Source organism: Athene cunicularia, unplaced genomic scaffold, assembly GCF_003259725.1.
Source record: "Athene cunicularia isolate RWA unplaced genomic scaffold, athCun1 SCF_2, whole genome shotgun sequence".
NCBI classification, from domain to species: domain Eukaryota; kingdom Metazoa; phylum Chordata; class Aves; order Strigiformes; family Strigidae; genus Athene; species Athene cunicularia.
Window position 1 is genome coordinate 1,962 of NW_020799266.1, and position 14,213 is coordinate 16,174.

The 14,213-nt window shown below is 58.8% G+C and overlaps 1 protein-coding gene across 1 annotated transcript; it reads right to left on the reverse strand.

The window, feature by feature from the left end:
- Positions 1 to 338: 338 nt before the first annotated feature.
- Positions 339 to 14,130, reverse strand: LOC113490679 (sacsin-like). The gene is made up of 7 exons (XM_026867236.1): positions 14,105 to 14,130; positions 13,919 to 14,006; positions 13,619 to 13,721; positions 13,155 to 13,301; positions 11,485 to 12,817; positions 11,157 to 11,245; positions 339 to 10,514 (listed from the first exon to the last, which is right to left on the reverse strand). The coding sequence occupies exons 1-7, from the start codon at positions 14,128 to 14,130 to the stop codon at positions 451 to 453; spliced, it is 11,850 nt and encodes a 3,949-aa protein (XP_026723037.1). The 3' UTR covers positions 339 to 450.
- Positions 14,131 to 14,213: the final 83 nt, after the last annotated feature.

Below are 14,213 nucleotides of genomic sequence, written 5' to 3' on the forward strand. Positions count from 1 at the left end.
AAATTAAATTAATTTTCCTAAGTCGAGTCTGTTTTGCCTGTGACAGTAATTGGTGAGTGATCTCTCTGTCCTTATCATGACCCATGAGATTTTTGTTACATTTTCTCCTCTGTCCTGTCAAAGACAGGGCGTGATAAAGCAGCTTGGTTTGCACCTGGTAGCTAGCCAAGCTCTACTCACCACAGTCCTCTAAACCCTTTCATCACCACCTTCACCTTCCACACACCCCCAGTCAGCCATGACCTCTCCATGTCCCCTGACCACCCTGTTTAGTGAAGAGTCTACCAGCACTGCAACATTTATTATTGTACTTTATTTCACCCCCCGCAAGGCATGACTTTCAGTGGCCTAGGCCCCCCCATCTGCTCCCAACCCCCTCCTGCCATAGTCCGGACAGGTCTGTGGTGGTCCTGTGGCCCAGCTGGCAATGACCCCTCTGTGGGGACATCCTCACATTCTGTCCACGTGGTCCCGCAGCCTCCCCAGCACTCCTTGCATCCGCTTCAGTACCCCCTCCTCATCCACACTGTTGAAGGCCTTGTTGGGAGTGATGGGGAAGGGGTGGTAACTCGGGTACTGGGTGGCCTTGCTATCTACGCCACAGCCATGCAACCACTCCACCTCCTCTGTCAGGCCCTTCAGCTTTGGCTCCACTGCCTCCAGCCATTGGGCCACTCCCACCAGCCCCACTGGGGCCTCCAAGGCCTCACTGTGGCAAAGTATGACAGCCACCAGCGCCTTCTCCAGGGCCTGGTGCACCTTGAAGAGGACCCAGTTGGGGCAGCAGCGCCTTATGTCATTGTGGGCTGCCTGCAGGTCACTCTCAGCCTGCTGCAACCACCGCTGGGCCTCTGGGATGGATGGAGTCAGGGCTGTGGCCTTGGACAACCAGGAGCCATGGCCTTCCCATCCCCAGAAGCAGCGCTGGGTTGCCAGGCTGTGACCCACATTGCCATTCACCTCTGGCATCAGGCTGTGCCAATCCTTCCATGGCTTCCCCTCTGCCACAGCCTCCTCCTGCAGCCGCTTCAGCTCTGGCTCCAGCTCTGGTGCCATGACCTCCTCTGTCTCTGGTGCAGCACCCACCAGCGCCACATCATTCTCCTCCAGAACAAAGGCCACATCCCGTGGCTCCTGGCATACCAGCATTTCACGCAGCACTGACAAGGTGGGTGCATCCAGCTGTCCACCCAGGATGATATTGATCTCCTGAGCTAGTGTCTCCAGGATCCTCAGCTGGTGACGGTCCAGCACCATCTCTGCATGCCGGATGTAGAGGAGCCGCTGGGCACCACCAGCCGAGCACACATGGATCACCCGTGGCTGGGAGCTTCCCTCCACCTTGGCACCACGGTGGACCAGCATAGTGCAGATGTCCTCACAGCACTGCACTTTCAGCTGCTCCACTGCAAAGCAGCCATCCCCCTCTATTCTCATCACAGCCCTGTGGCTCTGCCACCGGAGCAGAGTCTTCAGCCCCATCCTAAACCATGGTGATACCAGCAGGGTCTGCAGACGCCTTTGCCCAGGGCAGTGAGAACCGTAGCGACATGGCCGTGGACTGCCCTCCTCCAGCTGCTGCTCTGTCACCTCTGAGAGTGCCCGTGGCCGCAGGTGCTGTGGTAGCATTTGCAGCAGCTGCCAGGTATTACACCCGGTCCCCGGCAGTTCAGCCATAAACACAAAGGTCTTCTCCAAGGCTTTAGAGATATTTGAGGACACGCAGTCATTGAAGTACAGCCTGTGGGATGACTCTAGGCAGTCAGCAGTGCTCAGCAAGTACAGCTCATCCACAGTGGAGAGATCAGGGGGCTCCCGTGCCTCCTGCAGCAGCTTAAAGAAGTGCCTTGTGGCCAGCAAGACTGTCTTCTTCTGGATAGTACTGAGAATCCCACTGGCATGGCTCTCCTGGTGGATTTTGGCCAGGACATGGCTGTAGTGAGTCAGTGTGGGGAGCAGGACCACCCCAAGGTGTTGCAGGAGGTCTCCATAGGCAGCCACGTGGGAGTCAGGTGTGAGAAGATAGGGGGAAAAGTCAGCCTCATCTGGGAGTGATGTCACCACTTGACGTGGCATGGCCATGTCCCCTGACTTGGCAAGCACCACAGGCAGCTCCGCAAGGTGCCCTGTGTCCACGTCCTTCAGATGGGTCTGCAAGAAGTTGTACACCTTCTGGAGCACATTGGCCCGTGTGTTCACCTGCTGCTGTGTCTGGCAGGCTGCCCTGCACACCTGCTCCAGGTTGGCCATCACCAGGGCAGTGGGTATTTTTACAAGGACTCCCATGGCCTCCAGGAGGTCCTGCTTTTGTTCAAAGGACTTTGGCAGGATGGTGGCTGATGTCCACACAAGCTCAGCCACATCTTCTTGGCAGTAGTAAATGCTGCCCTTCAGGGCTACAGGCTTAGTGCAGGCAGCAAATGGGGGGTGGAGGTTGATCAGGCTTGGGGGGATGTCCAGTGGAGGCAGGAAGCGGATTGAGGCAATTTGCCCCAGGAAAGCCTCCGACACAGGCTTGCCCAACAGGGTGCAAAGCTCTTTGAGCATCTCCTGCTGTTGTGCTAGCAGGTCTTCACTGTGGCACCCACCCTGAGTTGCTTGCTGCTCTATCTTCTGGGCCAGTGCCACAAAATCCTCCTCAGAGAGGCTGGTGCGGACACCCACCTGAAGCAGGAAATCCTTAGCAGCTTCCTGCTTGCCATCTAGCTCCACAAAGAAAGACTTGGGCACAAAGCGGTGTTGGAGCTGCAGAGTGTGGAAGGAGAGCGTGTTGTCATAGAAGTAGGAGGCCCGGCACAACAGACCATGGGCATTGGGTATAAAGGCCACAGTCCGAAAAGCTGCCACAACAGCTTCCTTGAACTTAGCATCACAGATGGGTTGCAGAACAAAGAACAAGCGCACAGCTTCCATAAGGTCTTGCACTGTGAGCTGGGACAGCCGAGGCAGCACCACAGTCAGGAAGAGCTTCTGGTCATCTGTAAGCTCCCACTGCAAATCGTTGGCCAGGTCCTGGTGGATCTTGTCTGATGTGAGCAGCAACATGTCCTTCTCCAGGTTGTACAGGGCTTGGGCACCCCGGGTCAGTTCTGGAAAGTGGCTGCTGAGCATCAGCACCTTGTGGTAGGGTGCCACAGGTACATAGCCCCCACCATACTTCCGGAAGAGAGGCAGGAGCCGGAGCTGCTCCACTGCCGATGAATCCAGTTTTCCCCGCACAAAGTACAGCAGGACAGTAACTTCCCAGTCGTTTAAGCCCTTCCAGCAGAGATCAGCTCTGGCTTTTGCCAGCTGGGCCAGCACGGCCCTGGGCTCTGTAGCCTGCAGTGCCCTTGTCTTCAGGCAGTGGTAAGCAAAGTCAAAAGGCAGCAGAGACTGTAGGAGCATAGGGATGCCCAGTTTGTGCAGCACCTTGGCCACCTCTGTGTCACACTGAAAAAGAACATTGGGGAGGGAGGATAGTGGCAGTAGGTGCTTTGAGCCTCTCTCATGCCCCTGAACAGGCAGCACCACCATATCCTGGAGATGATTCATGAATGACTTCATGTCCGCCTCCAAGTCCTTTTTGGCCTTTATGGGTGTGTAGACAGTGCTGAAGAACTTCCACAGATCCCTGAGCCATTTCTCTCCCTCTTTGGTCCAGTTCAGCTGATCCAGTGCCTTCTTGATGAATGGTATGGCCTCCGGGAGGCCAAGTTTCTTCACAAAGCGAGGCAGTGTCAAGTCAGAAGTGAATTTGTCAGCAAAACAGTGGTGATGGTCGGGGAAGAGGTGGGCAAAGGTGTTGTCGAAGACTGGGTGGTGGATGCTGAGGGCTTTCAGGCAGCCATCATGTGTGGCCATCAAGGGCAGGCCTTCCAGTTCTGCTTGGTCCACATCCGTGGGCTCCAGGCAGAGTTTCAGCAAGATGGAGCAGTTCTCTGGGGTCCTCAGGGGTGTCTCAGCCACCATGCAGGGCACAGGGATTGCCAGGGCCTTGAGGAAGCGCCGGAGAGTGTGTGGCTGCAAGGCAACAGCATCCACATGGGCTTCAGAGAACTCCTCATAGATCTGCCGCAGGTGGGAGAATGCTGGCACCAGGTTCATGTTCAGGTGCTGCAGCACATTCTGGAGAGCTTGCTCAGGCACTGCCTTAAGGAAGTATGGCTCTGCTAGCACGTCCCCACCACCTGGAGATGCCCAGGTCATTGTCACCACATTTTTAGGTGGCTTCACGTGGTACACAGGCACCAGGGGCAGACGGGCATGACTTAAGTGCCTATAGACATCCCTCACCAGGTCCTGAAAGACAGGTAGCACCTTTTTCACAGTAGGGAAGAACTGGAGGTAATGGGAGGCCAGGTGCTTCTCACAGACCTGCAGGGACTTGTACCAGAGCCCTTCAGGTCCCAGAGCTTTCCACTGCCTAGTGAGAAAGGCACAGTATAGTGGAGCCACCAAACGCTGGAGCAAGAAGCCATTCCAGGCTGCTTCTGTGCTGCCTGGGTCCTGGCGGAGATTGCGTCTGGCTGCATCCACAGAGAAGTTGGCATTGATGTGCACAGGCAGGCCTGGGGCCAGCAGCAGTGGGAGGGTGCAGAAAACTTTGCCTGTGAATTTGTCCAAGCCCAGTGGCTTCAGGCGGGCAGCTACAGCTCCATAGGGCAGACGCTCAAGCACCGGAGACTCCTCTGCCCCCTCCTGCACCCCAATTTGGGAGATCACCCTCCACACAGTGCTGGTCTTGGCCTTGCTGGTTTTGACTGCCATGTTATAGGAGACAGAGGTGGGGCTGTTCCCATCCACAGCTTGGCTCAATCTTGCTTGAAAACCTCGTCTCAGTTCTGCATCACGATCTGTCAACTCTGTGGCCACCCGCAGCCTCTCCAACACCTGACTCCCATCTCGGGGGATCTCAGAGAAGACCACTGTGCGGAGGTGCCGGAGGAAGAGCACCAAGTCCTCACCTTCCTCAGCCAGTACTGTCTCCATGGCCATGAGGTCTTGGTCCCTCACAACCATGCCAGACACCTTGGAGGTAGCAGCCCCAATTGCAGTGCGGAGGGGCAGCCGGAAAAGGACACCCTGGTTCAGGTTGAAGAAGGAGGGTAGGAAGGTGCCATAAATGTCTTGAAAGGTTCTCTTGAATTCGGGGTTGACAGCGAACATCCCACCAGGACTCTCAACTGTGGCTACGGGCACGTAGTGGAGATGGGGATCAAAGACACACAAAGCACTGTCTCCAGTAAGGAAGGCTGGGCAATCAGTAAAGTGGAAGACAGTGTTGAAGCCAAGGCCGAATTTGCCTGTGACATCCTGACGGCCTCGCTTGCCACCCACCCCCAGACGCTGAATGCCTTCAATGTCCTGCTGCTGGAAGGGGCTGTCACTGTAGATGCAGAGGGCAGGGCCCTGCAGGTCATTCCATTTCTCACTGAAAGTGGCAGCCACTGGGTGCTGCCGGCGGTCCCAGACAAAGTGCACAAGACTTGCACCAGCATCATCTGCATTCTGGAGCATCTCTGTCACGATATCACGAGCAGATGCTGGGTACTCACCCAAGATGTTCTTCAGTCGTGTAGGCAAGTCTTCACGGGCACCAAATGGCTGTGCCCAGAGGTTCAGGTCCACAGTGAGCAGTTGGCTCCTCTCCAGTGCCCGGTGGCGTGTGGTAGGCACCCCACAGCGCAGGGCTGTGGGTCGGGACAGCTGTTCATGGCACAGCAGGACATTTCTGTCCACTGGCATCCATGGCGTATCATTGAAGTGAAGCTTGTCCCGTGGACGTAAAATGCCCTCCTGATCAGGTAGAAAGAGTTGCTGGGTCTGGTAGGCATCTGGCTCTTTGTCATCTGCCATCAGGCCAAAAGACACCAGCTGCAAGGCCAGACTCAGCTCCCTGGCTGGCAGTGGCTCTCCAGCATGCCTGTCTGCCAGGGTGCAGAGCACTTGGGCATAATCATCCCAGGTGAATGTGTGGCGCAGCCCCACACACTTCCAGAGTTGGCTGTAGAGATGGTACTGCTCTGGGAGCTGGTGAAGATATGGGACAGCCTCAAATGACAGCGTCTCAGCGACAGCGGTGACTGGCACAAAGTTGGAGCCTATCAAGATGAAGGGCTCCTTTTGGGCCACCGCAGAAGCCACCTCATCCCAGTTGGAGTGATCTCTCTGGAGCAGCATGTTCAGGTACTTGTAGCAGCGGTGGGCTTTGTTCTGCAGGTTCTCCAAAGGGAGAGCGTTAGAGCTACGGGTCAGTGCCTTCAGCTGCTCAAGAACTGTCGCTGCTGGTAGCTGCCGGTCCAGCCCCAAGAAGGATGCAACTTCCTTGGAAAGGCTGAAATTTTCACCTAGCACTTCAGGAGCCAAGACAGGGTGGATGAGCCCCACTAGTGGGGCGCAGTGGTGATGGTAGAGCTGGGCAGCAGGCAACAGCACATTTTCACCAGTGGGCAGTGTACCAGGGAGGAAGGGCACAGTCTGGAAAACTGCCTGCAAGGTGTTGTTCACCCTCTTTTCCACTGCATCCTGAAGCAGCTCAAGGATGCAGGCAGACCTCCGGTAGCCCTGGGCATGGTCCTTGGTCCAGATAAGTTGCACTGTCTTTGCCCGCTCCAGTAGCTCTGCCAGGGCCATTGTGTCCTTAACCATGCCCAGCCTCTCCAGTCGGCTTAGTCTTTCTGGGGAAAGGAAGGCTTCCCCAGTGGGGAAGCGCCCATCCTTAGGGTCATATAAAGAGGCAGTGCGGCCTCTGGGATGCACCAGGCAATTGATGAGCTGCAGATGACCATGAGGGGTGGCAGGAATGCAGGGCACTCTCTGCAGCACTTTGTCTACATCATCATGGGACATATCCAGTGCATGGAGAAGCAGTGAGTCCCGGTCAACAACAGAGAGGTCTTCCAAGTTGGGAAGCACAAGTTCACAGTAAAAGCGGGGCCAGTCATAGGTGCCAGCATCCACTGCCTGTCCGAGACCCCTCTGCACATGCTCTGGCAAGGCCACAGCCAACAGGGGATGGGGCAGGATAGTGGCAAAGACACGCTTTGCCACAGCACCCAGCTTGGGGTGTCTGACCACAGCCTGGTGCAGGAAGCGGGCATCCTGCAGTGAGCACCATGAGCAGCCATCAGAGAAGAGCCTGGGGCCATTCTTGGCTGTCACAGCCTCGTAGAAACCAGTCACAGCCTCCGTAAAGGGGTAACGGGCAGTGTTAGTGTCCGGCCAGAAGACATGATATTCATAGCTCTTCAACTCACCTGCCTCATGCATGGTGCGGAGGTGGTCCAGTGCCCGGAGCCAGGCAAGCGGCACAGCATTGTGGAGCAGCGCCCGGTTCCACTCACCCCGCTCCGCTGTGTCCCACAGCCCCTTGCGGTTTGAGAGGATGCTGAAGGCCCCGTGCACGTGGATTGGCAGCCCTGAGGCGACTGGTATGGGAAGGTGGCAGAAGACTTGTCCCTTATCAGCATTCAGACGTGGCACCCACTTGCCATCTGCAGTAAGGGCAAGGGGAAGAGCCACACCAGCCATGGGAGGCAGAGAATGGAGCCCTGCCTGTTTGTTCTGGTGAAACAGTTGCAGCAACTTCCCATCACCCTGACACACCAAAACTAGGTAGTGCCACGTGGTCTTGGATGCCTCTTCACAGGCTGTGAGCTGCTCAATGGCTGCCCAGCTTGGGGGGTCCCCAGGAGCCCCCAAGTCCCGAATCTCCTTTCGCCGTAGCATGGCCAGAGGCATGGTATCTTCCGCAGAGGTGGCCGTGTCTGGCAGCATCTCCAAGGACATCTCCCTCACCTTCTTCAGGAAGAGCAGCAGGAGCCAGTTAGAGCCAAGGAAGCCGGTGCCAAGGGACTGGATGCGCTCAGAACCAAAGGCTTCTGAGCAAATCTGGGATGTCACAGCTTCCTCTTCAGTGCGAAAAGGCAGGCGGAAAAGGCTCCCTGGAAAGGGTCCTGGCTCAGGCAGGCGGCACCCAAAGATACCATGGTAGGGCCAGAACTGCTCAGCAAAGGCACGGAGGATGCGTGGTCGTCTGGAGAAGTCCAGGCGGATGCCAGGGCAGCCAGTCTTGGGGATGTGCTTGCCCAGATGGGTGCCATTGGGATCAAAGATGAGCATTGTCTCCCCACTCAGCACTGCTGGCACATCTGTTACACGGTAGACAGAGCTGAAGCCCAGCCCAAAACGCCCGATCTGGCCTGCCTGGCCCTCCTTTGTAGCAGCCCCAACTCGTGTGATGTTACGGAGGTCATTCTCTGTGAACAGGGCATTGTTGTAGGCCCAGAGGGCTGGACCATGGCATGCAAGCATGTTGGGGTCTAGCAGCCCGGAGGTGGCCTTTCTGCAGTGTCTGAGGTCCAGGAGGAAGCGGCACACAGTAGCTCCAGCATCCTCTGCATTCTGGACCATCTCTGTGAAAAGGTCGCCTTCCTCACCATACTCCCGGAGGATGTTGCGGAGCCGTAAGGTGATGGGCTCTGAGGGGCCACAGGCCGTGAACAGCTCTGGCCCCAGCACCCGTGTACTGAGCAGCTCTGCCCCAAGGAATATGGCTGTGCTGGATGGCACTGATTCATGCACCACCTCTTGAACATCCTCCTCTGCCTCCAGCTCCATGTCCAGGTACACAGTAGAGGCAGCTGGGCGGAGGGCAAAGCCTGAGCCCTGCGAGATCCTCACAGGAACTGGCACTGTGCCCTTGCCCTGGTGCCCCCGACTCTTAAGCCACTCCAGGACAGCTACAGCCACCTGCAACTCTGCTGCAGTGCCCTCTCTGGAGCTGCGTGTGTCTATGTTTCGCCCCAGGCAGTGTAGGGCTGCAACCGCCCTCTCCTCACTCACCCTCGCCTGCACCCCCCAAGCCTGGAAGAGGCAGCTGTAGGGCAGGAATTCAGGGGGCACCCGGGGCACCAGCATCCCCAGATCCAGCTCATCAGGATAACCCAGTACAGCATCACATGGTAGGACAAACCCAGACCCAGTCCACACCACAGCATCATCCGGGGCATCCCCAAAGGTCTTCAGGTTTTCCTGCATGTGTTGGTAGACAGGCCGGAGTGCAGGACCTACCTCACCCATGTCCCTGCATGCTGCCAGCTGTCTCAGCTGCTTCCACACTCTCTCTGGTGGTGGGGTCTGGTTCAGTCCCAGCTTATTCTCTGCCTCTGGCACAAAGGCACCAGTCAGGTGCATGGCAAGCCCCACCAGGGGCTCGTACTGGAGGGACCGCAGCTCCTTGGGGGGCAGGAACTTTTGCCAGGTACTTCCAGTGCACTTGGAACGAGGCACCCACGGCAGGGCCTGGAGCTCCCTAAGCTTCGAAGCGCTGAAGCCAGCCAGTGCCTTGGGGTGGTTACAGACCTTGATCAGTGCCTGAGCCCTGTTCAGAGCCATTGCATCACCCTGACGCACACTTGCTGCAGCCTTTAGGATGTCTGAAGGCGCCAGGCAGCCTTTACCATGCCGCAAGCCCAGGGCTCTCAGGGCACGGAGGACAGGTGGACTGTGGAAGGCGGCAGGAGGAAAGTGCTCAGGGCCCAGCAGTGCCTGCAAGGTGCTCTCGCAAGGGTCATAGAGGTCTCGTGGGCACACGGGGCCATTGGGAGTCTCCAGGAAGGCCAGCCTGCTGCAGGCCTGCTTCAGTGGGGGACTCTGTGCAAAGAGGATGTCTCCATGCTGCAATACCCAGAGCAGCAGAGCCTGTGTCTCAGCTGCTCGCCCTGCATAGGCACCCTGGTCCACAGCTCTGATGGCCTCCAGCATCACATTGGCTACACTGGTGAAGGACGTGTTGAGCCTCCCAAGGAGCCGCCGGTCAGCTTCATCCCGGCACTTCAACATGGCCTCTGGCAGCACCACATCTCTGGGCATCTCCATCTGCGGCTCCAGGGCAGGGGTGGCACCAGCTGGTACCAGCTCCATGGGCTGTGGGGTGGCCAAGCAGGGGAGTGGGGTGAAGAGGGGCAGAGCAGCCAGTGTGGCCCTGTCCTGCTTTTCCAGGGAGGGGAGGTCTGACAGGTAGAGTCGGAGTGTGACCACATCCGCAGCAGGCAGCGAGGCCAGGCGGGGGGCCACAACTGTGACTCCCTGCCTGCCCAGGGCCCGCAAGGCATTGAGGGGGGATGGAGGCAGGACATAAAGGGACAGGGAACGGTGCCACATGCCTGGTGGCACCACTGGGCAACCCAAGACCTCCAGCACAGAGGCCACAGCAGGTGGCAGACACTGGTCCTCCCATGTCTGGAAGATAAGACTGGACTGGGGTAGCAGCGGAGCCAGACAGATGCTGGGGGCACCCAGTGGGGCCAGGGAGATGAGAGGGAGCCCCTCCAGAGGGCTCAGGTCTTCCACGTGGTGGGCCAGAAATTGCCACAGGGCTGAGAACCAGGAGGCTGGAGGCTGGGGGGGGCCTTTGGCCGGGCGCCAGGTCACTGGGGTTGAAGATTGGGACATCCAGGTAGGGGGAAGAGCCAAGCGTAGGGTCTGGGCAGTCACAGCTGGGTCCAGCAGAACCAGGTTGGAGAACAGACCTGTGTGTGGGAGGCAGAGGCTGGATGAGGACTACATGGGACCTAGAACCTGGCAGGGGGACCCAGGGGAGAAAGAACCTGAGATCTGCAGGGGATTGGGGGGCCCCCCATACTGGGGATGGAAGGACCTGGGCTCTGGAAGGACAGTGGATGTCCTGAACAGGAGGAACAGTGGAACCCCAGATTGGTGGGGATAGAGGAGAGCTGAGAGGGAAAAAGGTATTAGCAGGACCAGTACTGAGGCGCACAGAGGTCCTCAGATGGGGAACACAGGGAGACCCAGGATCCAAGGGAGAACAGAGGAGACAGAGGAAACTGCTAAGAACAGCAAGGACAGGGGAGTCCCCAGAGACACAGGGAGATGCAGGATAGGAGAGGTGGCCTTGGGCTCAGACAACACACCCCAAACCAGAGACAGTGAGACGGGATCTACAGTCCTGTTAAATGGATGGGGGAAGCCCAGAGCAGGGCCTCGGACAGGGTTCAGGGGCTCCAGGTATGTATAGGGAGTTATCAGTGTGGTACAGAGAGATGCTGGGGCTGCAGAGGAGCCCCAGTGTGTACAAGGGTGCCTAGGGCTGTTGAGGTTTAGAGGAAAATTAAGAGACTCAAAGGAGATCCAGGGACCCTCCCGTCTCTTACCCGCCTTAGCAATGCCTCGCAGAAGGCTGTCCAAGCCTGGCTCCAGGTCTGAGGGCAGGAATGACCCAGCCAGGCCGGGCAGGAGCTCCCTGTGGGGACAAATGGAGATGCTGGAGGACTAGAGGAGTAATGAGGGCAGGCAGCTTCCTGGACACTGGCTCAGCTCCCACCCAGTGATACTGAGGGAGAGGAGGAGGGCAGTGAGACACCCAAATGTTCAGGTTTGACCACAGGGACGTTCAGCTCAAGAGCGGGTGCTGTGCCCTGGGTAACTGGCTCACCTGCTCACTCCTGCAGGGAATGAGGCTGCCTGAGGCCACAGACTCACCTGGGGCAGTCTGATGTGTCCACGTAGACAATGGCTGACTTGGTTCCAAAGGCCACAAAGGTTCCATCAGCACGAGGCAGGAGGGGGAGACCCCGCAGTTCAGCATGGCACCCATCCCCAGCCACGTAGCGCAGCAGGGAGAGCCGGTCGGCGGCGGGGAGGCCTACGGTCCCATGGCGACGCAGCACCTCCCGCACGTGGCCCGCTGTGGCCTCCCGTACACCTTCCACCATCCCCAACGCCAGTGCCCTGTGGACATGGGCTGGGACCTCAGCCACTGGCTCCCCAGCTGCCACCAGTAAGGCCTGGACCACCCGCCGTGTGGCCATGTCCCCTGTGGCGTCTGGCAGCAGCACAGCCTCAGCGGCCCGCAGCCGCCCCGCGGCCCTCTCTGCAGCTGGCACCAGGATGCGGGCAGCTGCCAGCTCCCGGCAGACATGGGTCACCAAACTGTGGATGCGGCCACTGCTCGGCGTGTTCTTGGGGTCTGGCCAGATCCTGTAGGTGTCTGTGTCAGGCAGAGCCGCGACCACAGCAGCCATGTGGCTGTAGACCTGTGGCAGGAGGCCAAGGAGCAGCAGGGCATTCCAGCGGGCATCTTCACCATCCTTCTTGCCCTCCTCAGGCCAGCGGAGATGGCGGCGGTCATCGGAGAGGGTGAAGGGCGCACTGGCGTGGACGGGCAGCCCTGTGGTCATCTCGTCTGTGGCTGGCAGGGGTAGGAAGCAGCACAGCCGCCCTTGGCAGGGCCCACAGAGGGGGTGTGCCAGGCTCAGCTCAGGGCAGCACCCCAGCTTTGCGCCCAGTGCCACGGCCGGCCCCTCCGTGGCCCTGCCCGTGGCCACCAGCCACTTGCTCCCATCCCTCACCCCTTCCCCATGCAGGGCCACCAGGCGCCATGCCAGCCTCAGTCCCTCATCCCCTGATGGCCCTGGCACAGGGAGAGGCTGAGGCGATGCCACAAGGGTCCCCATGAGTGTCTGTGCTCCATCTGGGGCCACATGGTGCACGGCCACGTGACGGATGTGGCGGAGGAAGAGGAGAGCGAGAGGGGCCTCTGTAAGGAAGGTCTGGAGGAGGTTACGGAGGCGCCCAGGATCGGAGACTGCTGCAGTGATTTCCGAGGGTTGCCGGCGGAGGGGGAAGCGGAAGAGGGTGCCATGGGCAGAGCCACGGTGCTGTCCCACAGCTTCCAGCCCTGCCCAGAAGGGCTCGAAAAGGCCAGGAAGGTCCTGGGCTGCAGAGACATCCCAGCGGGCACCACCACCTGGCAGCACCTGGCATTCGGGATCCAGCACCCCCAAGGATGGGGGGCTCAGCACACCTGGCAGGTCTGGGGACATTAAGAACCATGAGGCCACAGGGATGGCATGGACACCACTGCTTCCTTGGATCGTCCCAGCCCATCGATGGGCACATGGGGCACTGATCCCACAGTGCCTCCCATGACCCCAAGCTTAATCCCAATTCATCAGTCCTCCCTCAGTTTTTTTCTGCAGCCCTGCCCTCCACCCCCATCCAGCCTCCTGGTGCTTCGGTTTTCCTCACTTCAAACCCAGCCCTCCATTTTGCACCTCCCCAGTGCCCCCCAGTACTCCCCAGCACCTGTAGTTTAATGCCTCCAGTACAACCCCAGTTCAGTCCCAGCTGAGGCCCCCAGTGCTGCTCACCTGTGAGGTGGTAGACAGAAGTGAAGCCCAGGCCGAAGCGCCCCACAGTGCTGGGGTCCTCCCGCTTGTGTGACACGCCTGGGCGCAGGATCCCTGTCCAGTCCCGGGGCGACATCAGGGCATCATTGTAGGCCAGGAGGGCTGGGCCTGGGGAGTTAGGACCACGGGTTAGGGGAGTCTTGGGACATGTAGGGAGGATTGTGACCCACACTCAGTATCTCCACAACCTCAGTTTCCCCTCCAGTCCCACAAAATCCTGCTCAGTGCCCCCAGTACCACTGAGTCCTCCCAAGTACCCTCAGTGCCCACAACACATCCTAGAACACCTCATTGGTTCCAGTTCCCCCAGTCCACCGTGATCTTCCTTCAGTTCTTCACCAGTATCCCCCAAACCCTCCCAAGTACTTGCCAGTGCCGCCCCTGCACTTTGTCCAGTTTTTCCCAGTGCCCGTAGTGCCTCTCACCCTGGGTGCCCTCCAGCCCTCCTCTGGTGACGTCAAACTCCCGCTCATCGGACACAAACACGACCTTGTTAGCACCAGCATCGTCCGCATTCTGCACCAGCTCCTGGGTTCAGGAATCAGTGTTAGGACACCTCACCCCCCCCCAGCCCCCAGAGAAAAGCACTGACCCGCTCTCCCGGCTGGCCAGCGAGGTCCAGGGCTTGGTGCTGGGCAGGGACCACCGCCCACCCCAGCTGCCTGTGGTCTGTCTGCCCAGCTGGGCAAGAGAGCCCGGGCTGCTGGGCTCCCTGGGGGTCTCACCTTGAGGATTTGCCCCCCATCGGGGTACTTCTGCAGGATACTGTGCAGGTAGTCAAGGAAGATGGGTGCCCGCTGGCAGAAGGTCTCCCTACAAAGCGGAGAGAAGGGGCAGGGGGAGCAGAGCAGAGCTCACCTTCATGGGCAGCCGACCCCCTTGTCCTGCTCAGATCCCCCAGGATGTCTCACTTCTTGGGAAGGGTCAAGGACCCCATGTACTCCCGGGCTCCACTGAAACAACCACCTCCAAGGTCTGTGTCGTCGTCGTCGTTGTTGTCCCGTCCCGTCCCCCCCGCCC